The sequence below is a fragment of the Trichomycterus rosablanca genome, chromosome 16 (genome assembly GCF_030014385.1).
Source record: "Trichomycterus rosablanca isolate fTriRos1 chromosome 16, fTriRos1.hap1, whole genome shotgun sequence".
NCBI lineage: Eukaryota > Metazoa > Chordata > Actinopteri > Siluriformes > Trichomycteridae > Trichomycterus > Trichomycterus rosablanca.
In genome coordinates this window covers 7,760,207-7,785,670 of record NC_086003.1, presented here as the reverse complement: position 1 = coordinate 7,785,670, position 25,464 = coordinate 7,760,207, and the positions used below count along the sequence as shown (strand labels likewise).

Sequence of the window (25,464 nt, the reverse complement as noted above, 5' to 3'; positions counted from 1 at the left end):
TTTTACAGGTAAAGAAGTAGGATAAGAAAAACACATTGAGACCACATTATCACTTAAATAATCTTAACATACTATAAATTGTAAATGTTAAATTAATCAGGACAATGGTGTTGCCAATATATAAAACCACACTTAGCTAGCCAGTTTAATGCTGCATGCTAAGTTCGGTGCCATCTTGTGTGAGTTACACAGCAGCTACTTGGCTAATGGCTCCCCCTTGTGAAGCATTGGCAGAATGGGAATTTTTAAGAATGGGTAACTGACTACGTTTACATGTAAATATTTTCATCTAATTCAAACTGATGTGTTATATTCACAATAAAATATGAAATTAAGTAGCTGAGGTATTAAAAAACTACAATATGTGCTCATGTGGAGAAGATTCAGTGTTAGTGTATATGGTGTGAAGCACAGGTGCACTGTCATGGTGTACAAAAGTAGGTACACAATTTCAACCATGTTATTCTACTTATTAATTTATTGTTCATTTTAAGAGATGTTGCCTTTCTCTTGTTACTAAAATTATGTAAAGCAAAATAAAATCCATTAGAATTGGCCCTCCAGGTAAGAAGGGGACAGAGAGGTCATTGAGGTACCACTGGGTACTGTTAATATACAGTCCTGTGCAAAGATGGGCACTCCATTAAGCCTGTATGGCAGTGGCAAAATGATATCAACTATTCAGTAATAAACATGCTTGAAGAACAGCTTTGGCAACCTGATGTAACAGATTCTCTAGGCTGACTAGACAAAAAAAGAATTATTTGGGCAGAACAACAAGCACTATGTATGACAAAAAGAAGCACTGCCATCACCTCGCTAATACCATCCTTACTGTGAAACATGGTGGTGGCAGCATCATGCTGAAGAAGTGTTTCTCAGCAGCAGGGACAGGGAAGCTGATAACAATTGACGGATGGATAAAAGCAGCCATACAGTTACAAACTCAGACCAGAAGATGGCAGTTCATATACTGATCAGCCATAACATTAAAACCACCTCCTTGTTTCTACACTCACTGTCCATTTTATCAGCTCCAGCTTGTAGTTCTACAATTACTGACTGTAGTCCATCTATTTCTCTACATACCTTTTTAGCCTGCTTTCACCCTGTTCTTCAATGGTCAGGACCCCCACAGGACCACTACAGAGCAGGTATTATTTAGGTGGTGGTGTGTTAGTGTGTGTTGTGCTGGTATGGTCCCGTGTCCACTCACTGTCCACTCTATTAGAAACTCCTACTCCTATCTAGTTGGTCCACCTTGTAGATGTAAAGTCAGAGATGATCGCTCATCTATTGCTGCTGTTTGAGTTCACTGTTTGAGACCACTTCATCAGTGGTCACAGGACGCTGCCCACAGGGCGCTGTTGGCTGGATGTTTTTGGTTGGTGGACTATTCTCAGTCCAGCAGGGACAGTGAGGTGTTTAAATTCCATCAGCACACCACCATTATGTCAGTGTCACTGCAGTGCTTGGAATGATCCACCACCCAAATAATACCTACTCTGTAGTGGTCCTGTGGGGGTCCTGACCATTGAATAACAGAATGAAAGGAGGCTAAAAAAAAGCATGCAGAGAAACAGATGGACGACAGTCAGTAATTGTAGAACTACGAAGTGCTTCTATATGGTAAGTGGAGCTGATCCAATGGACAGTGAGTGTAGAAACAAGGAGGTGGTTTTAATGTTATGGCTGATCAGTGTATACTACCCATCTAATCTGAAGGAGCTTGACAGGATCTGCCATGAAGATCGGGATAAACTGCCCAAATGTAGGTGTGCAAAGCTTGTAGAGAAAAATCCAAGAAGGCTTTCTGATTCATTAATGAAGACAAGAATGATAAAACGACTTACCGGAAGACAAAGTCAGACATGTCAATCTCTTTCCCACATTTGCTGTTTTTAATGATTCCTCCATTTCCAATGACAGCACACCTCTTAAACTGTGATTTAGAGTAAGGCATGTCCTGCATGACCAAAACATAGAACAGATCAGCCATAACATTAAGATCACCTACTTGTTTCTACACTCACTCCACTTACCACATAGAAGCACTTTGTAGTTCTACAATTACTGACTGTAGTCCATCTATTTCTCTACATACTATTTTAGCCTGCTTTCACCCTGTTCTTCAATGGACAGGACCACCACAGAGCAGGTATTATTTAGGAGGTGGATCATTCTCAGCACTGCAGTGACACTGACATGGTGGTGGTGTGTAAGTGTGTGTTGTGCTGGTATGAGTTTTTTAAATCCGTGTCCACTCACTGTCCACTCTATTAGTCACTCCTACTGTTTGAGTTGGTCATCTTCTAGACCTTCATCAGTGTTCACAAGACGCTGCCTACGGGGCGCTGTTGGCTGGATATATTCTTGGTCGGTGGAGTATTCTCAGTCCAGCAGGGACAGTAAGGTGTCATCCACTCATACCAGCACAACACACACTAACACACCACCACCATGTCAGTGTCACTGCAGTGCTGAGAATGACCCACCACCCAAATAATACCTACTCTGTAGTGGTCCTGACCACTGAAAAACATCATGAAAGGGGGCTAACACAGCATACAGAGAAACAGATGGACTACAGTCAGTAATTGTAGAACTATAAAGTGCTCCTATGTGATAAGTGAAGCCGATAAAATGGACAATGTGTTTAGAAACAAGGAGGTGGCTGATCGGTGTATATCACTTATGCAATCTTGTTGTCATGACATCATTTCAGTATGAGGATATTGTAAGGTAATGGTTACTATGAAGAAGATGCTAGAAAACTGTTGTGTATTATGTGTGTGTGTGTGTGTGTTCAAACCTCAGGAAACATTTTGAATATTTCTGGGATGATGGGTAAGATGCCGCTGGTGTCGACCTCATAGCGCAGTTTCGTTCCGGGTGGTGTGTTTCTCCGCGTCGTAAACAGGAAGGCTGGTGCATTACAACTCCGCGATAGAGACATCCTATCAGACAGAGAGAAAGAAGAACAAAGAAGTTAAAGGTTAGTAAGTATCCTATTCGTTATTCCGGTTGGGTGGGAAGGTGGCTCGGTGGGTAGCACTGTCACCTCACAGCAAGAACGTCCTGGGTTCGATTCCCAGGTGGAGCAATGCCTTCTGTGTGGAACCAGGTGCTCTGGTTTCCTCCCACGGTCCAAAGACATGCAGTGTGGTTAAGTGGAGGTACTAAAATTGCCCTAGGTGTGTGTGTGTGTGTGTGTGCGTTTGTATGAGAGGCCGTGTAGGCCATAATTCTGAGATGAATTCTCTCACACACACCATCATTCTCTCACACACACCATCATACTCTCTCACACACACTATCATACTCTCTCACACACACCATCATACTCTCTCACACACACCATCATACTCTCTTACACACACTGTCATACTCTCTCACACACACCATCATACTCTCTCACACACACTATCATACTCTCTCACACACACCATCATACTCTCTCACACACACCATCATACTCTCTTACACACACCATCATACTCTCTCATACTCATCATTGTAGTATATGTGAAAGAGCATAGTAATCCATGTATGAGTATGATAGTGTGTAAGAGTGAGTATGACAGTGTGTGTGAGAGAGTATGATAGTGTGTGTGTGAGAGAGTATGATAGTGTGTGTGAGAGAATGATGGTATGTGTGAGAGAGTTTGATTGAAACGGAAACGAGTTTGATTGAAACGGAAGTAATATTAAATTCTCAGTACCTGATTGGTAGAAGACGCGGGATTTCACACACGTCCCGCCTTCCTCATTATTACTGATAGGAGAGGATAGTGGACCGAGAGTGAATCAATGGAGCATCGGCCTGTTAACAACATTTTAAACTTTTCCACCGCTGCCACATCCATGTCAGAAATGTGGATTTAAACCCGACAGCCCGACAGGAGTCTAAACGCGGCCGCGGAGGAAGAAATGCGGTGAAGCTTTATATCCGAATCATCAGTGATGCGATCTCCATATCAGACTCAACCTCAGAGAACAGAGGCTCCAGAGTCAGGGGACAGGTGAGTTCACTAAACATGATTCAACTCATTTAGCTTCTGATAGATTCGGGTTTAGATTGGGATATTTTATAAATATTCGTCTTTGTAAGGGACCGTCTGCAAATTACACGTTTTAAACGTTCTAGTAATGCCAAACTAAGTAAGTGAGTTCTCATAAAGCACATTTATAAGAAACTCTGTCTTGGAAGCTTTCTTAAAGAACAATAAATAAAATTACTTTATCATTTTAATGGCTATAGTTACATTAATGTGTCAATACTGCTGCACATGGAAAGCTACAGACTTACAGTCTAACATTTCAAAATCTGTCTCAGTGCTCATTCTAACTTGTACTGTTAAAGTTTGTTATATTTCTTTTATTACAGAAAAGTTATGTAATTCATTATAAGTTGAGACCAAGCTCTTTTCAGTAACTGTTCTCTAAATATTTGATTGTATTGGGTGAATTGCTATAGACTGGTTTTGAAACTAAATTAAATTTTTGTGTTTTCAGTATTGAACTTTTGATGGCATGTGGAAACAAACTGGTTTCACCAAAGTTGCACGAGGGCCAGAAACTAAATGGCTTCATGATTCACAATACATTTACATCAAAGGCAGTGTACAGTAGACCATTACACATTTACGGTAAGTTATTTAAAAATAATGTAAGCAGTATGTTTATATTGTATATTAATAATAATAAGTAATTTGTAGCCCCCCCCCCCCCCCCCCCCCAACATTTTCTAAATGCATTGTGTGTTTTTTTGTTTTTTGTCACCACAGATTTAGAGGACAGTGGTGTGGAGGTTGACACGACAACAGCATCTAGTGACCACAGAAGTACCACACCAGTCATTGTATGACTACAAGGGCTAAGGATACCTTAATCCACCTGAGTGACAGATTATTTGCTGTTGAGACTGTTCTAAAATATTTGGTTTCTGCATGCAACAATAAATAAGAAACATTTGTTTGCTTGGGACAAGATCTTTGTTAACCAGTCTAATAGTGATTTCCTGACCTGTCCATAACTTAATAATAAATATCTAAATATTATATTGGGTGTCCTCATTTTTTTACATTACTGCATTGTTTCATTTATCAGAAATACTTTATGAAGTTTTAATTACTATCACAAATAACTCTAATAACCATAACTAATTGGGAATTTGAACATTGTAAATTCTTTGGCCAGTTGCACGCCCGTGACGGAAGGCATGTCCATTTGGGTCAAGCACTTGCAGCGCATGCCAGTGCTGTTTTCTGATGTTGTAAGACTGTAGTCCTCCTAGCACGTACCTTTCATCTGCATTTGGGGTGGTTTGAAGAATCTTATTAACAATGTCAGCCAAAGCTGCATCAGACATTGCTGTATACTCTCTCTCACACACACACACGTCAGTTAACCAATTTGAAGTTGCTGTCTGTGCCTGTATAATTTCCTCCCGATGATTCTAACGGAACCAAGCAACGAATTTCAAGAGACAAACCAAAGGTAATTTGTTTATGTAGTATATTGTACTGATGGCAACCAGGATGACCAGTTCTGATTGTTAGAGGGACTCTTGGAGTAAATATATCCCTGTGTGTAATTTCTACTGATCTTGAGTTTTCCTATGAATTTTTTAGGGAACAAAAACATGCATAAAGTGCCTCCAGTGCACCCAGACTTCATTGACTGTCACCTCCTTCTAACTGCTGGCTAATTAAAAGAAAGTAAAAAGTTGTCAGTGTTTATCCATTAAGCTCACAAAATAATATTTCCAGAATCATGCTGGTATGTCCCATGCTGTCAGTTTTCCTTTCAATGTTCTAAATGCATCTCATTGTGATGGACAAAAATAGTAAAACGTCCTCCTCATTACCATTTATTTCCACAAACCAAAGTGACCTTGTAAAAAAAAAAAGGTAGAAAGTAAAAATATCATGGCTAGCTCAACAAAGCTAAACAAAAGTGTAAATTCATTGTTAAAAGGTCTGCTGCCAGATTGAAATGTTTTTTGTAGACCAATTTATGTGCAGGCTCTGTTCTTACAGCTGTATATCAATCAGGTAATCTGACTTCCTGTCCTCCTTCAAACACCTTGATGGTGTGCGAGAGAGTATGATGGTGTGTGTGAGAGAGTATGACAGTGTGTGTAAGAGAGTATGATGGTGTGTGTGAGAGAGTATGATAGTGTGTGAGAGAGAGTATGATGGTGTGTGTAAGAGAGTATGATAGTGTGTGTGAGAGAGTATGATGGTGTGTGTGAGAGAGTATGATGGTGTGTGTGAGAGAGTATGATAGTGTGTGTGAGAGAGTATGATGGTGTGTGTGAGAGAGTAAGATGGTGTGTGTGAGAGAGTAAGATGGTGTGTGTGAGAGAGAATGATAGTGTGTGTGAGAGAGTATGATGGTGTGTGTGAGAGAGTATGACAGTGTGTGTGAGAGAGTATGATGGTGTGTGTGAGAGAGTATGATAGTGTGTGTGAGAGAGTATGATGGTGTGTGTGAGAGAGAATGATGGTATGTGTGAGAGTATGATGGTGTGTGTGAGAGAGAATGATGGCATGTGTGAGAGAGAATGATGGTATGTGTGAGAGAGTATGATAGTGTGTGTGAGAGAATTCAACTCAGAATTATGGCCTACACGGCCTCTCATACGTTTGCCCTGTGATGGACTGGCAACCTGTCTAGACAGTGTTTCTTGTCTTTCTCTTGGTGAATTGTACCCACTGCAGCCTGAGTAGGATAAAGTGGAGGTAAAACAGACAATGAATGAATGATTCTTTTTACCATACTGCAATAACATTATATTGGTATATACATCGATCAGCCATAACATTAAAACCACCTCCTTGTTTCTACACTCAATGTCCCTTTTATCAGCTCTACTTACCATATAGAAGCACTTTGTAATTCTACAATTGCTGACTGTAGTCCATCTGTTTCTCTGCATGCTTTGTTAGCCCTCTTTCATGCTGTTCTTCAATGGTCAGGACCCCCACAGGACCACTACAGAGCAGGTATTATTTGGGTGGTGGATCATTCTCAGCACTGCAGTGACACTGACATGGTGGTGGTGTGTTAGTGTGTGTTGTGCTGGCATGAGTGGATCAGACACAGCAGTGCTGCTGGAGTTTTTAAACACCTCACTGTCACTGCTGGACTGAGAATAGTCCACCAACCAAAAACATCCAGCCAACAGCGCATCCTGTGACCACTGATGAAGGTCTAGAAGATGACCAACTCAAACAGCAGCAATAGATGAGCGATCGTCTCTGACTTTACATCTACAAGGTGGACCAACTAGGTAGGAGTGTCTGATAGAGTGGACAGTGAGTGGACACGGTATTTAAAAACTCCAGCAGCGCTGCTGTGTCTGACCCACTCGTACCAGCACAACACACACTAACACACCACCACCATGTCATTGTCACTGCAGTACTGAGAATGATCCACCACCTAAATAATACCTGCTCTGGGTGGTCGTGGGAGAGTCCTGACTATTGAAGTACAACACAGCATGAAAGGGGGCTAACAAAGCATGCAGAGAAACAGATGGACTACAGTCAGTAATTGTAGAACTACAAAGTGCTTTTATATGGTAAGTGGAGCTGATAAAATGGACAGTGAGTGTAGAAACAAGGAGGTGGTTTTAATGTCATGGATGATCAGTGTATAATAGTCAGTTGAAGGTGTGAAGTATTACGCCGTCCCTTATTGTGCCGTCCCCAGGTAGTTTAGGGTTCCCTATGTTTTCTCCTTATCTGGTTGTGACAACCAGTACTTAGTTCTGTGCTATATGTGTGAGGAAGAGTGTACAGACGAAGAGTGTGTCTATGTGTGCGTACTCACTTAAAGTTGGTGGTTTCCTCCTTGTTCTGTTCCCATGTACAGACCTGCAGATTCTTCCATCTTTCAAAGAGCTCAGATGTTTTTACCCTAAAACACACACACACACAGATAAATGTGAAATGTGTACATTGTGTTTTATTAATGATCTGTGGTCATTTAATGCCAAGTTCACACTACACGACTTTAATGATACCACGTCCACAAATGGACACCAACAAGAAGCGAGCGATCAAAGTTGTTTGTGCGCTGATGTAAGTAGGTAAAAGCAAGTAGGAAAAATAAATGAATCCGGGTGGATTTGGCAACGTGACCAGCAGGGATCGTCTGTTCTGCAGTGAGTTGGAGGTTAATAAATATTTTTGATGGTTTGGCGTGGACGATAAGTCACAAATACTTTAAAGCTTGTGTGTGCTGATGTATTCTGATAGAAACTGTATTATGTCCCGTCCCACGTTTTTACACTCCTCCCCCGGGTTTCCCCTCACCCCGTATCCTGCGTTCTCATTGGCTGTAGTTCGACATAGCACTCTCTGCCACTCGCAAACTGCTCGCAACGCCTTTCACACTACATGATTTTGAGTCGCTGACAGGTCCAGATATTTAACATGGTAGATATTTTTCTTCAGTCGCCGATCGCTCGCCGAGCCGCTAGGATCTAGCTGCTACATCTAGCTGCCACCAGACGGCGAGCAAAAATCAGGGCAAAAATCGTGTGGTGTGAACTAGGCATAACAGGTTTCTACAACCCCAAATCAGAAAAAGTTGGGACAGTATGGAAAATCCAAATATATCCTTGCAGACAGTATGAACCCAACATTTTACATTTATGGAATTTAGCAGACACAAGTGACTTACAATTTTGACTGAATACAATTTGAGCAATTGAGGGTTAAGAGCCTAGCTCAGGGCTTACACTCACAACCTTCTGATTACTGGTCAAGTACCTTAACCACTGAGCTATCAGATTACATATTTGTTCCTCAAAGGTTTTGAAATCATTGATACAATGTGCCTTCTGTGTGTGTGTGTGTGTGTGTGTGTGTGTGTGTGTGTGTGTGTGTGTGTGTGACACTTACATGGACAGCACTTTGATTTCAGCGATTTCCTGGCGCAGTTCCTTGCAGGTGGTGGAGTTATACTGTAGGGGTCCGTTAGAGGTCTCTAGATACCTGTTCAGGATACACACAGTCATACAGCGGCTACACTAAACTACACTATCAACTGATCCCAAACACACATACAGTGTATCACAAAAGTGAGTACACCCCTCACATTTCTGCAAATATTTCATTATATCTTTTCATGGGACAACACTATAGACATGAAACTTGGATATAACTTAGAGTAGTCAGTGTACAACTTGTATAGCAGAGTAGATTTACTGTCTTCTGAAAATAACTCAACACACAGCCATTAATTTCTAAATAGCTGGCAACATAAGTGAGTACACCCCACAGTGAACATGTCCAAATTGTGCCCAAATGTGTCGTTGTCCCTCCATGGTGTCATGTGTCAAGGTCCCAGGTGTAAATGGGGAGCAGGGCTGTTAAATTTGGTGTTTTGGGTACAATTCTCTCATACTGGCCACTGGATATTCAACATGGCACCTCATGGCAAAGAACTCTCTGAGGATGTGAGAAATAGAATTGTTGCTCTCCACAAAGATGGCCTGGGCTATAAGAAGATTGCTAACACCCTGAAACTGAGCTACAGCATGGTGGCCAAGGTCATACAGCGGTTTTCCAGGACAGGTTCCACTCGGAACAGGCTTCGCCAGGGTCGACCAAAGAAGTTGAGTCCACGTGTTCGGCGTCATATCCAGAGGTTGGCTTTAAAAAATAGACTCATGAGTGCTGCCAGCATTGCTGCAGAGGTTGAAGACGTGGGAGGTCAGCCTGTCAGTGCTCAGACCATACGCCGCACACTGCATCAACTCGGTCTGCATGGTCGTCATCCCAGAAGGAAGCTGACGCACAAGAAAGCCAGCAAACAGTTTGCTGAAAACAAGCAGTCCAAGAACATGGATTACTGGAATGCCCTGTGGTCTGACGAGACCAAGATAAACTTGTTTGGCTCAGATGGTGTCCAGCATGTGTGGCGGCGCCCTGGTGAGAAGTACCAAGACAACTGTATCTTGCCTACAGTCAAGCATGGTGGTGGTAGCATCATGGTCTTGGGCTGCATGAGTGTTGCTGGCACTGGGGAGCTGCAGTTCACTGAGGGAAACATGAATTCCAACATGTACTGTGACATTCTGAAACAGAGCATGATCCCCTCCCTTCAAAAACTGGGCCTCATGGTAGTTTTCCAACAGGATAACGACCCCAAACACAACCTCCAAGATGACAACTGCCTTGCTGAGGAAGCTGAAGGTAAAGGTGATGGACTAAACCCAATTGAGCACCTGTGGCGCATCCTCAAGTGGAAGGTGGAGGAGTTCAAGGTGTCTAACATCCACCAGCTCCGTGATGTCATCATGGAAGAGGATTCCAGTAGCAACCTGTGCAGCTCTGGTGAATTCCATGCCCAGGAGGGTTAAGGCAGTGCTGGATAATAATGGTGGTCACACAAAATATTGACACTTTGGGCACAATTTGGACATGTTCACTGTGGGGTGTACTCACTTATGTTGCCAGCTATTTAGACATTAATGGCTGTGTGTTGAGTTATTTTCAGAAGACAGTAAATCTACACTGCTATACAAGTTGTACACTGACTACTCTAAGTTATATCCAAGTTTCATGTCTATAGTGTTGTCCCATGAAAAGATATAATGAAATATTTGCAGAAATGTGAGGGGTGTACTCACTTCTGTGATACACTGTATATGCATGAATACACACAGAGAGAGTTTGAGACCCTGCGGTAATGTGTAGTATTTAACTGCCGTCTGGGTAAAGGAGAGACACACACATATACAGTGTATCACAAAAGTGAGTACACCCCTCACATTTCTGCAAATATTTCATTATATCTTTTCATGGGACAACACTATAGACATGAAACTTGGATATAAAATGAACATGTCCAAATTGGGCCCAAATGTGTCGTTGTCCCTCCCTGGTGTCATGTGTCAAGGTCCCAGGTGTAAATGGGGAGCAGGGCTGTTAAATTTGGTGTTTTGGATACAATTCTCTCATACTGGCCACTGGATATTCAACATGGCACCTCATGGCAAAGAACTCTCTGAGGATGTGAGAAATAGAATTGTTGCTCTCCACAAAGATGGCCTGGGCTATAAGAAGATTGCTAACACCCTGAAACTGAGCTACAGCATGGTGGCCAAGGTCATACAGCGGTTTTCCAGGACAGGTTCCACTCGGAACAGGCTTCGCCAGGGTCGACCAAAGAAGTTGAGTCCACGTGTTCGGCGTCATATCCAGAGGTTGGCTTTAAAAAATAGACACATGAGTGCTGCCAGCATTGCTGCAGAGGTTGAAGACGTGGGAGGTCAGCCTGTCAGTGCTCAGACCATACGCCGCACACTGCATCAACTCGGTCTGCATGGTCGTCATCCCAGAAGGAAGCTGACGCACAAGAAAGCCCGCAAACAGTTTGCTGAAGACAAGCAGTCCAAGAACATGGATTACTGGAATGCCCTGTGGTCTGACGAGACCAAGATAAACTTGTTTGGCTCAGATGGTGTCCAGCATGTGTGGCGGCGCCCTGGTGAGAAGTACCAAGACAACTGTATCTTGCCTACAGTCAAGCATGGTGGTGGTAGCATCATGGTCTTGGGCTGCATGAGTGTTGCTGGCACTGGGGAGCTGCAGTTCATTGAGGGAAACATGAATTCCAACATGTACTGTGACATTCTGAAACAGAGCATGATCCCCTCCCTTCGAAAACTGGGCCTCATGGCAGTTTTCCAACAGGATAACGACCCCAAACACAACCTCCAAGATGACAACTGCCTTGCTGAGGAAGCTGAAGGTAAAGGTGATGGACTAAACCCAATTGAGCACCTGTGGCACATCCTCAAGTGGAAGGTGGAGGAGTTCAAGGTGTCTAACATCCACCAGCTCCGTGATGTCATCATGGAGGAGTGGAAGAGGATTCCAGTAGCAACCTGTGCAGCTCTGGTGAATTCCATGCCCAGGAGGGTTAAGGCAGTGCTGGATAATAATGGTGGTCACACAAAATATTGACACTTTGGGCACAATTTGGACATGTTCACTGTGGGGTGTACTCACTTATGTTGCCAGCCATTTAGACATTAATGGCTGTGTGTTGAGTTATTTTCAGAAGACAGTAAATCTACACTGCTATACAAGTTGTACACTGACTACTCTAACTTATATCCAAGTTTTATTTCTATAGTGTTGTCCCATGAAAAGACATAATAAAATATTTGCAGAAATGTGAGGGGTGTACTCACTTTTGTGATACACTGTACATACATACACACATTCATATGCCAAGCTTAATGGTGACATGCATTTATATGGTGTTGCCTCCCTACTAACTACTTATTTATGGTGTACATGGGCACAGTGCTGCTGCCACATAGTTGCCACATAGTTTAAAGCATGCCATTTCTCATATCATAGGGTCTGTCTGAACACTGAGTGAGCTCTCCCTGCTAATCAGGGTCCTTACACAGGGTTTGAAGACCCCACCCACATAGTCCGGTCATCCCACCCTAGCAGAAACGTGTCTGCTGCAGGCACTGCCAATTATGCCCGCTAGATGGCGTCCAGCCGACCGGTGGCAATCTCGGCGCTGGTGCGCTAGCGCAATATCCCGCTGCGCCACATGGGCGCCCATAGTATAGAAGAAGCGTGTCTAAATTCTTAGATACCTTAAAATGCTGCCTACTAAGGTGCCTTAATTCAAAGCTATAAGCTGACTGAATAACAAGGGAGCATCCAATGCTTCCTTAGCAGTGAGGACAATCCCAGCATTCACTGCGGCACAACTTTCGGTACACGGAGGGAGATGTTAGTTGGCATGCTACTGGGTTGTGCCACCTCAGCCCATCGGTTTGAATAGCCTGAGACTAACTGTGTTAGCTTAGTAGTTCATCTAAATAATCCGCCTTATAACTTTAATGTCTTAGTAGATCCCTCTCTGCTTAGGCAGCAGGCTAGGTAGGCAGTAGGCAGCAAGGCAGCGCACTAGGTGTTCAGACCGACCTGTTGGCTATATGGCGTACAAGAATACTAGCATTAATAACTGCACTATATTCTCTCTCTCTCTCACACACACACTTTCCTGTTTCAACAGTGATTCCTTTTAGATCCACTGCAACACATTATGCACTCACTGTTCTAGTCCAGAGCCAAAATGGCATCCATCATTATGTCTTTTCTGAGCCAAGATGGCAGCTGGGTGAAACTGTTATGTAATGGACAGTAATGGAAAGACTAGTGCACTTAAATAATGATAAATGATTGTGATTCCATCTGTGTTGTAGCGCTTGTGCCATTTGTGAACACATTTAGCTTTAAAGCAGAGGTTCCACTGGTAAATCCCCTTACAGCAGGGTTGCCTAATACATCGATCAAAGACAAACGTGTGGTGGACATGATCAGCTCTGTGAACGCTTTCAAACGAAAACTGGAGTTATTGTCCTTAAAGTTGCAGCGATACAACTTACGGAACTGGAAAAGCAGGGGGCATCTCGCCCACATCTTAATAGTGCATGGTAAATTGTACAAATTCAGAAAGGTCTGAGAAGCTTTGGAGCTGCCTTGCTGCCCACTGCCTACCTGGGCAGCTGCCTAAGTAGAGAGGATTCTTTCTTTTTTTTTAGATGTATTTTTCTTTATGCATTTTCTCCCCTTTTTCTCCCTTTTTAAGAGCGTCCGATTGCATCATGCTTCCTCTCCACCAATGCCGATCCCTGTTCTGACTGAGAAGAACGAAGCTAACCCACGCCCCCTCCGACACGTGGGCAGCACGCCGTATGCATCTTATCACCTACACTTTGACGAGTGCAGTGCAGCTCAGTGTTGTGTACGGAGAGACACACCCTGAGAGCACTCTTTTCTCATCTCAGCCAGCAGAGGTCGTAATTGCACCAGTCATGAGAGAGAGAGACCCCATCCGGCTTAGTCCCGCCCATCTGAACAACGCATGTGGCCGCTCAGCCTCAGCCGGCAGGCAGAGCTAGGATTCGATACGATGTATTCGAGATCCCAGCTCTGGTTCCAGCGTGTGTTTTTACCGCTGCGCCGATTGTTGGCTGGGGTACCAAAACCCAGACTGGTACTACAGTTTAAGAACCACTGCTTTAAAGAATTAAAGAGATTGTATAGTTGCTGGATCGATTTCTGATCGTCCAGCTTTTAAGAACATAAAAATACAAGCCATGTAAACTAATAACACACAAACAACTGTACTTTCATGTCATTACTGGACACACTGCTTAATCGTTCACTGCCCAGGCTGGAAAACGTGTGAACCGTTGCATTATTGGAACTATTTAATAACACTTAGAGCAATAGCAATGATGTGTGATCATGTAGCTGCTGATCAGATTTACTTAATTTCATTACTTTGATGTCATTGAGTTGTTGTATCATCCAGCTTATATGTAGCTTCAGGTGAGGAACGTTCCCACTCCTGCCACAACCCCCAAATCAGATCTGGCTCCAGGATGTGTCTGGCTGAACATGTAAACCAGGGACCCAGCTACCATTATGGATTGAGGAGGTTTAGACAAGAGGGTGTGGCAGTCCTTGACAGTAATTTTATTTAGCCCTTGGTAGTCAATCCCAGGATGCAGAGACTCGTCTCTCTTCTCCACAAAGAAAAGACCCACCCAGGTGATGAGGGGGAACAGATGTGCCCAGGAGATTAGGTATCTTGGGTGTACTTATCCATGGCAGCCTGCTTAGGGTTGGACCGGGTGAACAGCTTTCCCTGGGGTGGTGTGGTGCCTGGAAGCAGGTTGATTGCTCAATCATACAGGGGGTGGGGTGCAAAAACCCAGGGGGAAAGTGAACAAGTGCACCAATCAACGATGGTGTTGTAATGTGTAATCCACAGAACCCCCCCAAATGAGTGGCAAATCTGAAGCATGGTTCAGGGGAGGTTAAATCTTTTCTCTATGGTGATCCAACCATAAAGTAACAGAGTGGATCTGCTGGGCAACCACTCCGGATGCCAATATTTAACCGTTAATGGTAAGGATTGGCAACAGAACCTCCACGGGCATGGAGGGTATACCTAGGGCCTTGACCAGAGCAGCAGAACTTCCAGCTCCTCTGCAGTTAAAAAGACCTTTAAGTTTTTCTATTGATAGGCACCCTTAAAAGAACCATGGGTCTAGGGGGCAGGCCTCTGGCCTATCACAGGTCCCCCTCCCCTGGGACGGACTCTGCCTTTTAAATCGGGACTCCAGATGGTGTGGTCATGAATGTTCCTTCCTACCATATTGGCTTCTCTGAGCACCGAGTTCTGGGTTGGTATTAGAGAGACAGGTATTGCATGAGATCATCCTCCACCTCAGCTGTCTGGAAGGGCTAGGGTCAGATACAACCCTTCAGGTCTTGGCCCAGCAACTCACACTCAAGCAGTTCACACTCCCTGGGGCAGGATGCTGGCGGATCTCAGGTTGGCAACTCATCCCTCATCTGCTTCAGCAACCCATCGTGAAACATGCTGATCAATGCCTTTAAATTCCACCTGCTCTCTCTATGGCACAATCTGCCAAACGTGACTCACAAACGAGGGCCCATCCAGAGAGCAAAGCTACGATGTGGGTGACCTTCAGCCACTCAGTGGGGAAGTGTGAAGGGTGGTACTCAAATCGCGGTGAGCATTGTAATAAAAACCCGCTGCAACAGCCTGGTTCCCTAGCATAACCTTTGGGAGCTGGGAGACGGGTTTTGGAAGGCTACTCGGTGGTAGGAGGATGGTGCTCGGGATTACGGGATTACAGCTATCTTGGCTGTGGTCAAGTTCTGCAATTGGCCCAGGATTTTCTCAAGCAGTTGTTTGTTCTGCCCCAGGAAGGTCCAGCTCTGTTGAGACCATTGCTGACTGACTCTTTCTGTAAGGGTTGGCGATGAGGACTGGCAAACAGGTAGATTCACCTCTGAGCTGATTCTGGACCCAAGTGCATGGGGCTAAACAGAATCAGAAAGTGGGAAACCAAAGAACTGTCACACAAAATGTATGTGACAAAAATAATTCCACCATCTGGGACTGGAATAGATTCAACACTGACCAGCAACTAAGCATCAGAACTAACCAGCAGCTCGGAAAACACATAAATAAGGGGGATTCATGTTCAAAAATGAAAATGAACCTAATAGGTCCTTAAATCGAGTCTTAAGGACTCCCTTAACTCTATCCAACTCTGTTGAGTCCATTGCTGACTCAGTCTTTCTGTGAGGGTTGGTGGTGAGGACTGGCAAGCAAAACTTTAAATAAGTCATTTTAAACAGTTTAGAATGTGATCAACATGTGCTGGCTTTACTGGGTGTAAGATGTCCATAATCTATGGCTAATACATTGTCATTTATGTGTTATCGTTCCTCTCGGTCACAAATTAAACATGATCTTGAACATTCATTGTACCTTTCCACCTTTAAATACATACATATTATGTCAATTTGAAATTACTAAGTTGAATTTAGCCCAATATTAAACACATACACCGATCAGCCATAACAATAAAACTGTCCATTTTATCAGCTCCACTTACCGTATAGTTCTACAACTGACTGTAATCCATCTGTTTCTCTGCATGCTTTGTTAGCCCCCTTTCATGCTGTTCTTCAATGGTCAGGACTCTCCCAGGACCACCACAGAGCAGGTATTATGTGGGTGGTTGGTCATTCTCAGCACTGCAGTGACACTGACATGGTGGTGGTGCGTTAGTGTGTGTTGTGCTGGAATGAGTGGATAAGACACAGCAGCGCTGATGGAGTCACCACACTGTCACTGCTGGACTGAGATTAGTCCACCAACCAAAAACATCCAGACAACAGCGCCCCGTGATAAGCAGCATCCTGTGACCACTGATGACGATGTAGAAGATGACCGACTCAAACAGCAGCAATAGATGAGCGATCGTCTCTGACTCTGAGGAGTGTCTAACAGAGTGGACAGTGAGTGCTTTGTGTTGGTCCTGTGGGGGTCCTGACCATTGAAAGAACAGGATGAAAGCATGATTCAAAGGTATGTAGAGAAACAGATGGACTAGAGGCAGTAATTGTAGAACTTCAAAGTGGTGGTTTTAATGTTATGGCAGATCAGTGTATACTTTCAGAGACCTCAGCAAGCTCTAGAAATTAAGGAGAGTAGCAAGGAATATAGCAATCATTTGGAAGTTCCTTTTAAGGTTTGGTAGCATCTTCATGCAAATGTGTTTAAACAAACGTGTTTTCCAGGCTGGGACTTCACATGATTAATCACTGTGTTCAATAAAGCACAAAAGGTTATTTGGGTTATTAGTTTAACAAAAATGTGTTTGTGTACTAAATTCTAGCCAACAATGTGGTCAACCTCTCATGATAGACAGATGAGAAATTGAAATATTGGAAAGCAGAACAAAAGCAAGAATATTATGACTGCAAAGAAATAAAGAAACCCAAAAAATGCTGAAGCAAAACACACAAAACACAAATGAACAATTCCATACATCTTTGACTTTTGTGAGGACATGAACATGTGACTGTGCTGTAGCCTATAGAGGTATACAATCAATAATGTCTGGATGTGTATGCCCATGACCCTATGGCAGACATATGGCAGATGTTTGTTCATAGTAAAGATCATTGAGAAACAAAAACAAGAATAAAGACAAAATGACACAGGAGAAGACTTTAGGCAGCAGTGACAAGAATGCATACATACTCAAGACAAGTGCTCTGTGTTCGCAACCCATACATTGGTCGGGTTTAGGAGATGGGAAACAAGGGCTTATGGGAGACAGAAATACAGGGAGTCGGAACACTGAGGGGAACACAGTGAGGACCTCCAGCCTCGCGGTGGGGAGGGGTGATGTGCAGGAGATGGAGTCAGAGAATTACAGGTCAAAGGGGAAGGGTTTCAGACAGCATGCACAAGCAGACCCAGGAGGTAGTCGAGAGCAATGAATAAATGCATCCTCTCATACCAGATGGATAAAAGACTTCATTCCCAAAAAAAGTGGAAAAGGGAAGGGGGTTGGGGGGGGGGGTGTTTGGCAAGAAAGAGAGAAACTGATTGCAGACGCCATCATAATCAATGGCCTACCTTCTCTTTTCTCTTTTTTTCTTCTTAATATCGGCTAGGCAGGGCGCATAAACTATGGAGTTCTCTGAGTGCTGACGGACACATCTGTCAACATGCAGACAGGTGGCGGTTAGCGTTATTGGATGAGTGACATCTCGCTGCAGCCCCTCAGACCAAGACCCAAGTTGGACAAAACCTCAGCTTGCGTTTAAGTTCCAAGGTTGATAAATGCTGTGTAAATAATTAAAGGATAAGTTCATATACACTGATCAGCTCTTTGTTTCTACACTCACTGTCCATTTTATCAGCTCCACTTACCATATAGGAGCACTTTGTAGTTCTACAACTGACTGTAGTCCATCTGTTTCTCTGCATGCTTTGTTAGCCCTCTTTCATGCTGTTCTTCAATGGTCAGGACCCCCACAGGACCACTGCAGATCAAGTATTATTTGGGTGGATGATTCTTAGCACTGCAGTGACACTGACATGGTGGTGGTGGGTTAGTGTGTGTTGTACTGGTATAAGTGGATCAGACACAGCAGTGCTGATGGAGCTTTTAAACACCTCAATGTCACTGCTGGACTGAGAATAGTCCAGCAACCAAACAGCAAGCAATAGATGAGCGATCGTCTCTGACTTCACATCTACAAGGTGGACCAACTAGGTAGGAGTGTCTAATACAATGAACAGTGAGTGGACATGGTATTTTAAAAACTCCAGCAGCGCTGCTGTGTCTGATCCACTCATACCAGCACAACACACACTAACACACCACCACCATGTCAGTGTCACTGCAGTGCTGAGAATGACCCACCACCTAAATAATACCTACTCTGTGGTGGTCCTGGGAGAGTACCACAGGTTCTCTGAAAGCAGGTTAAAAAGGTATGTAGAGAAATAGATGGACTAAAGTGCTTCTATATGGTGGAGCTGATAAAATGGAAAGTGAGTGTAGAAACAAGGAGGTGGTTTTATTGTTATGGCTGATCAGTGTATACTTCAATAAACATTTATTACATCAGGTGTTTTACCATATAGTAATATTAATATATTACTAGCTGAGGATTTGTGCCAATAGTGGTGCAATTGGCTTTACATTATGAATCTGCAGAGCTGCAGCAAGATCTTACTGCATTATGTAGCAAGCGAATTTAACCCTCGTGTTCTGCCAATAATAATGTCAGTATGAGGTCAAATAAAGTATTTACACTCCTACCAAAAGATAAGACTGCATTAAACCCAGTGTAGAATACATACAGAATTATTTATTGATTATTTTCTGATTTCCCCAACAGTCTGTGGTCACACTTGTCTAGGGATGTAACGATGCACCACAAGACAGTTAAAAATCGGTGCACATGTGCCACGATTCGAATCGGTTATTCATTTAAGATGAATCAATATTCACTTTGAACAGCAGAGGGCGCTGGCGCTAATCACCTCGCCTGGTTGACGTCACTACAGAGTTGCCAGGTTCGGAATTTTCCGGCCAAATGTACTTATATGAGGATACTTTCTTTATTTGTACTTTATTTGTTTCTTATTATTTTTTTACACAGTAAGCATTATTTGGCATAGTTTGTACCTACCTCAGAAATAGAAGGGCATTCATTATTTAGATAAATAAAAGATAAGCACAAATACAGTATTTTTTTTCACTGTTGTAACTCATGCAGAACAAGGCCTGGCATTGTCCTGCTGAAACAGATGCCGTCTTGACTTCTGTAAATACACTATATTGACAAAAATATTCACTCACCCATCCAAATCATTGAATTCGGGTGTTCCAAGAATGGGTCGCTCTCAGAAGCTCAGTGAATTCCAGCGTGGTACCGTGATAGGATGCCACCTGTGCAACAAGTCCAGTCGTGAAATTTCCTCGCTACTAAATATTCCACAGTCAACTGTCAGTGCTATTATAACAAAGTGGAAGCGATTGGGAACGACAGCAACTCCGCCACGAAGTGGTAGCCACGTAAAATGACAGAGCGGGGGTCAGCGGATGCTGAGGCGCATATTGCGCAGAGGTTGCCAACTTTCTGCAGAGTCAATCGCTACAGACCTCCAAACTTCATGTAGCCTTCAGATTAGCTCAAGAACAGTGTGTAGAGAGCTTCATGGAATGGATTTCCATGGCCGAGCAGCTGCATCCGAGCCTTACATCACCAAGCGCAATGCAAAGCCTCGGATGCAGTGGTGTAAAGCACGCCGCCTCTGGACTCTAGAGCGGTGGAGACGTGTTCTCTGGAGTGACGAATCACGCTTCTCCGTCTGGCAATCCAATGGACGAGTCTGGGTTTGGCGGTTGCCAGGAGAACGGTACTTGTCTGACTGCACTGTGCCAAGTGTAAAGTTTGGTGGAGGGGGGATTATGGTGTGGGGTTGTTTTTCAGGAGTCGGGTTCGGCCCCTTAGTTCCAGTGAAAGGAACTCTTAATGCTTCAGCATACCAAGAGAATTTGTGGGAACAGTTTGGGGATGGCCCCTTCCTGTTCCAACATGACTGCGCACCAGTGCACAAAGCAAGGTCCATAAAGACGTGGATGAGCGAATTTGGTGTGGAAAAACTTGACTGGCCTGCACAGAGTCCATCACCTTTGGGATGAATTAGAGCGGAGACTGCGAGCCAGGCCTTCTCGTCCAACATCAGTGTCTGACCTCACAAATGCGCTTCCGGAAGAATGGTCAAAAATTCCCATTAACACACTCCTAAACCTTGTGGAAAGCCTTCCCAGAAGAGTTAAAGCTGTTATAGCAGCAAAGGGAGGGTGGGCCGACATCATATTAAACCCTATGGATTAAGAATGGGGCGTCACTCCAGTTCATATGCGTGTGAAGGCAGACGAGCGAATACTTTTGGCAATATAGTGTATCTCCATCTCTGTCTTTTTCATCTTTAGCACATAGAATTCGATAACAAAAACAGGCTGAAGCGTAGACTCGTGTGACCACTTTCGGTCCATTTGAGATGACTGTAGGCCCAAAAAACTCAGAGTTTCTGTGCACAGGTTACATTTCTTGATGCAGCGGCAAACGGTGTTAAGTGACAATGATTTTCTGAAGTAATCCCATCACATTCAGCAGCAGTTTCCACCCCTGGCTTCTAAATCTTACACCTAAAAGTTTATTTTACATACATTTACATATTATTTATGTGCACAAAAAGCCAAATTAGCCTAAATGCATAAAATTTTACGTCAACAGAACAGCAGGGTTAAATATCACCTCATGCCTTTCCTTTTCTCTCCCTCCCTCTCTCTCTCTTTCATCCTGTATCCTCTATGTTTTCCTGGACCCCCTTTCTGCAAACGTATTCCAAATAATACCTAATACCAAATAATAATTCCAAATAACCCCCCCCCCCCGACCTGGAATTAGCAAACTAGTTAACTGCCTTTTGTAGCTTTTATGTCCATAACATGCAATGAGGGGCATTCGTGTCTGTTCCCTTTCACACTCTGTCTCTCTACATTTGGGTTGGATGGTTGCGGTGCTGCATTGTACCTTTTCCTCACAATTCTGGCAGGCTGCTTCATCCCTCCATCATCAAGATACCTAACCAGGCCACTCCAGTTGCCCACCTCCTCTCCTTTGAGGCGGGTTAACTGTTGCGCGCTAGTGAGAGAACGAGGCAGTGCATTTAAAATTTAAAAGTGAAAACACATTGAAATAACAACTATTTATGTGAGACGATCACAGCTGAGCTGATTAATATGACATAAACAGTGTCGCTCATGTGAGACTGATTCGGGGGGTGTGGGACGGGGACTCTGCACCATACTGTCTCAGTATGACTCACATTCAGAAGATGTCTGACAAGTGTATTTTAAATTAAGGTGCATAGATGAAGCTGTAGAAGATCTGCAATGGATTTTTAGGCATTATTTTTAAACACGTGATCTGTTTTTTTATGTAGATGTTCGATTTCCGGTGGGTGCTTCCTCTCTACTGGTGCTGACCCCCACCCCGATTGAGGAGAGCGAACTGACACACGCCACCTCCGACACGCGAGCAGTCCCCGACTGCATCTTTTCACCTGCACAAGGCGAGTTCACATGCGGATCAGCTTTGTGTACGGAGAGCCACACCCTGATCAACGCATTATTCCTCGACTCCATCAGTCAGCCAGCAGGGGTCGTAATTGCATCAGTTATGAGGTCCCTATCCGGCCATTCCCTCCCTGTATGAACAACAAGCCGATCGTTGTTCATGTAGCCGCCCAGCCGGATGGCAGAGCTGAGATTCGATACGATGCATTCGAAATCCCAGCTCTGGTTTGCTAGCATGTTTTACCGCTGCGCCACCTGAGCGGCCATAAGGGAATTTTAAGAGGATGCAATAGATTAGTGGCATTTTTAAATTGCCCCTAAATATACTATAGGGCCAAAAGTATGTAGACGATTCCCTAATCATTGAGTGTTTGCACCACATCCATTTCGAAGCGGTCTAAAATATCAGTTACAAACGATACATCCAACTTGAAGGCAACATTTAATCTGGAGGAACTCCAGTGACAATGTTGAGATGAATTGGAAAATCAATCTTGAGTCAAACCTTCTTGCCCAATAGTCAGCAATGCTCACTTGACTGAATTGGAACAAGTTCAGGAAACAGGAAAGGGGATGGGTGGTGTAGTTCTAAAGCCCAACAAGCTCATGGGCAGGTGTCCACATACTTTTGGTCATATACAGTTTAAAGATAATGCTTTCTGATTCAATCTTAAAACACAATATACTGACTGGAGAGTATTTTGTTTTAATGAAACATGGCTGTAGTTATTCTGGTACTAGTTATTGCTCAGCATATTTACTAAACACTTTATGTCTTTTAGTCTATATATTACCTAAATATCACATGGGCTAACATTTGGAGTCTGAACTTAATACTTTTATTTATAAGCAGTTCTGAAAAGTGAAACACAGACCTGTGACTATTTTACAGCATGATTGTAATCTGTGTAAAATGTGTCACTGTATTTCCCCCAAAGTGTTCCCAAGCTAAAAACGCAGTTAGCCATGCAATAAAATGTTAGTGATACTTTTAACAAAGCAAGAAGCTTAACCAAGGGCAGAAACTTACAGCAATCAGGCAAAACATCATAACCACCTTCATAATATTGGGCATCCTGACTGGTCATACACTGTGATGCACTGTGCATTCTGACACCTTTCTATCAGAACCAGCATTAACTTCTTCTGCAATCTGAGCTACAGTAGCTCGTCTGTTGGATCGGACCGCACTGGCCATCAATGAGCCTTGGCCGCCCATGACCCTGTCGCCGGTTTACCACTGTTCCTTTCTTGGACCACTGCAGACCGGGAACACCCCACAAGAGCTGCAGTTTTGGAGATGCTCTGACCCGGTCGTCTAGCCATCACAATTCGGTTCTTGTCAAACTCGCTCAAATCCTTACGCTTGCCCATTATGCCCATTTTCCCTGCTTCGTCACTTGCTGCCTAATATATCCCACCCACTAACAGGTGCCGTGATGAAGAGATAATCAGTGTTATTCACTTCACCTATCAGTGGTCATAATGTTATGTCTGATCAGTGTATGTCATACTACAATAGACATGAAGGCTATGTAGGGTGCAGGAACCAATATATTACACTATACATAGGGCACTTATGTCGTAAAGAGGAACTTATTTGAAATTCTGCCTGCATTTAAATGGAAACAAGTATTTAACCACCTTTGTTTTCATCTTAAATATATTTTCACAAATAATGTCTTTTGACTTTGTCTTTATGAATATGAAAAAAACTAATCAAGTTGCACATATTAATGCTGCAAATAAAAACCCCTTCAGTGCAAACTGCACTTGGTTTTATTATGAATTAAAGATGTTGCAATTGGTTGAAAAGTACCAATTATGGTAAAAGAAAAGGAGCTACCTTCATTTCTCAGAAACACAGTTATTAACAAAACAAAAACAAATTGCAGGATGACCTGAAAGCAGCAGTTACCCAGTAATCAGTAATGATTTACAGCCAGATGAACCAAAAGAACTCTGGAAAGCTCAAATTTGGAAAAAGAAAAGATGTGCATATGATTACAGTGTTGTTCGTAGAAACCAATAAACGTGACAACAACCCCAAAGAGGAAGCCAGAATAACTCAAGACTGGCTTTTAAAAGCCGCTCAGGTGGCGCAGCGGTAAAGTACGCTAGCTCACCAGAGTTGGGGTTTCGAATACATCGTATCGAATCTCAGCTCTGCCTTTCCGACCGGGCTGGGCGGCTGCATGAACAACGATTGGCTGTTGTTCAGGGTTAGAGGGTTAGAAAGTCGGATCATAGGTCGCACCTCATAACTGGTGCGACTGCTGCCCCTGCTGGCTGACTGATGGCGCCTGCACGGGGCTGAGCAATAATGCTGATGGGGGTGTGGCCCTCCGTACACAGTGCCCGTCAATGTATGAACTCGACTCGTGCAGGTGAAAAATGCAGTCTGTACTGACTGTGTGTACCGGAGGGGGCGTATGTCAGTTGAGAGGTGTCCTCAGTCAGCGGTGAAGGGTCGAATCAGTATAGAGGACGCAATCAGGGTAATTGGACACGACTAGACTGGGGATAAAAATTGGGGGGCAAAAATATATTATATATATACAGTATATAAACAAAAAAGACTGGCTTTTAAATTAAAAATGTGAAGCTGCTTGCATGGGCAGTATTTTGAAGTTCCATCAGAAGGATCCTCGCAACCAAATTTGTAACCACCTTCAAACTGTAATTACCCTTTAACCCTAATAATTCATGTTTTTTAATATATTTTCTTTAGCCTTATTTAGGGTTATAATTACAAAGCTAATTTTATGAGAATATACACAGTTGGGTCACATTATTATGACCACTTCCCACTTTCGACGGTGGCAGCGCGTAGCTCATGAAGGAAGCCATGTTTTGTGAGCTGGCTTTTTGGGTATTTAAGTAAGGTGTGCTATAGGCTGTCAGTGCACATATCCCTCGTTGCTGTCATGGGTAAAATGGGCGAGTTGCAAAAAAGGATGAAAATTAACTTAATTTAAGGGTGTTAGTACTTCTGAAACTCTGACACTGCCGAGCACCACGTGCCATTGATGTGAGAGGTGAACATCAGCTATGAAGGTGCATGGCATTCTCTAGGTCCGTGCATCCATGTGAAAGGCACTTTTAACAGATTTTGGTATAAATCCATCCTTGCAGATCAAATACACCCATACATGCTGATTGTCTTCCTTGGGGTGGATGGAACCTTCTAGCAAGACAATGCGACATGTCACGACAAGAAATGTCCGACATTGGTTGGAAGAGCATGACCAAGACTCCCTAGTACTACCCTGGCCCCCTAATCCTAATTCCCCAGACTTCAACCCAATCGAGCATCTGTGGGACCACCTTGATCATTGTGTTCGCTCTATGGATCCTCCCCCACGCCCCCTGCAGCAGCTGTGGGATGCACTGCGGTCAGCATG

At 43.5% G+C, this 25,464-nt stretch overlaps 1 protein-coding gene across 3 annotated transcripts in view; it reads right to left on the bottom strand.

Moving 5' to 3' along the window:
• st8sia5 (ST8 alpha-N-acetyl-neuraminide alpha-2,8-sialyltransferase 5) overlaps positions 1–25,464 on the bottom strand; it is a 39,985-nt gene that overhangs the window by 6,670 nt on the left and 7,851 nt on the right. Inside the window, exons 2-7 of one of the 3 annotated variants that reach the window (XM_063012019.1) lie at positions 21,516–21,626; positions 18,034–18,117; positions 8,919–9,011; positions 7,843–7,929; positions 2,813–2,957; positions 1,854–1,966 (exon numbers count right to left, since the gene is read on the bottom strand). In XM_063012019.1, the coding sequence (XP_062868089.1) occupies positions 1,854–1,966; positions 2,813–2,957; positions 7,843–7,929; positions 8,919–9,011; positions 18,034–18,117; positions 21,516–21,626 (633 nt within the window). The remainder of the gene's footprint in view (positions 1–1,853; positions 1,967–2,812; positions 2,958–7,842; positions 7,930–8,918; positions 9,012–18,033; positions 18,118–21,515; positions 21,627–25,464) is intronic. The other 2 variants (XM_063012020.1, XM_063012018.1) reach the window with 2 other exon arrangements.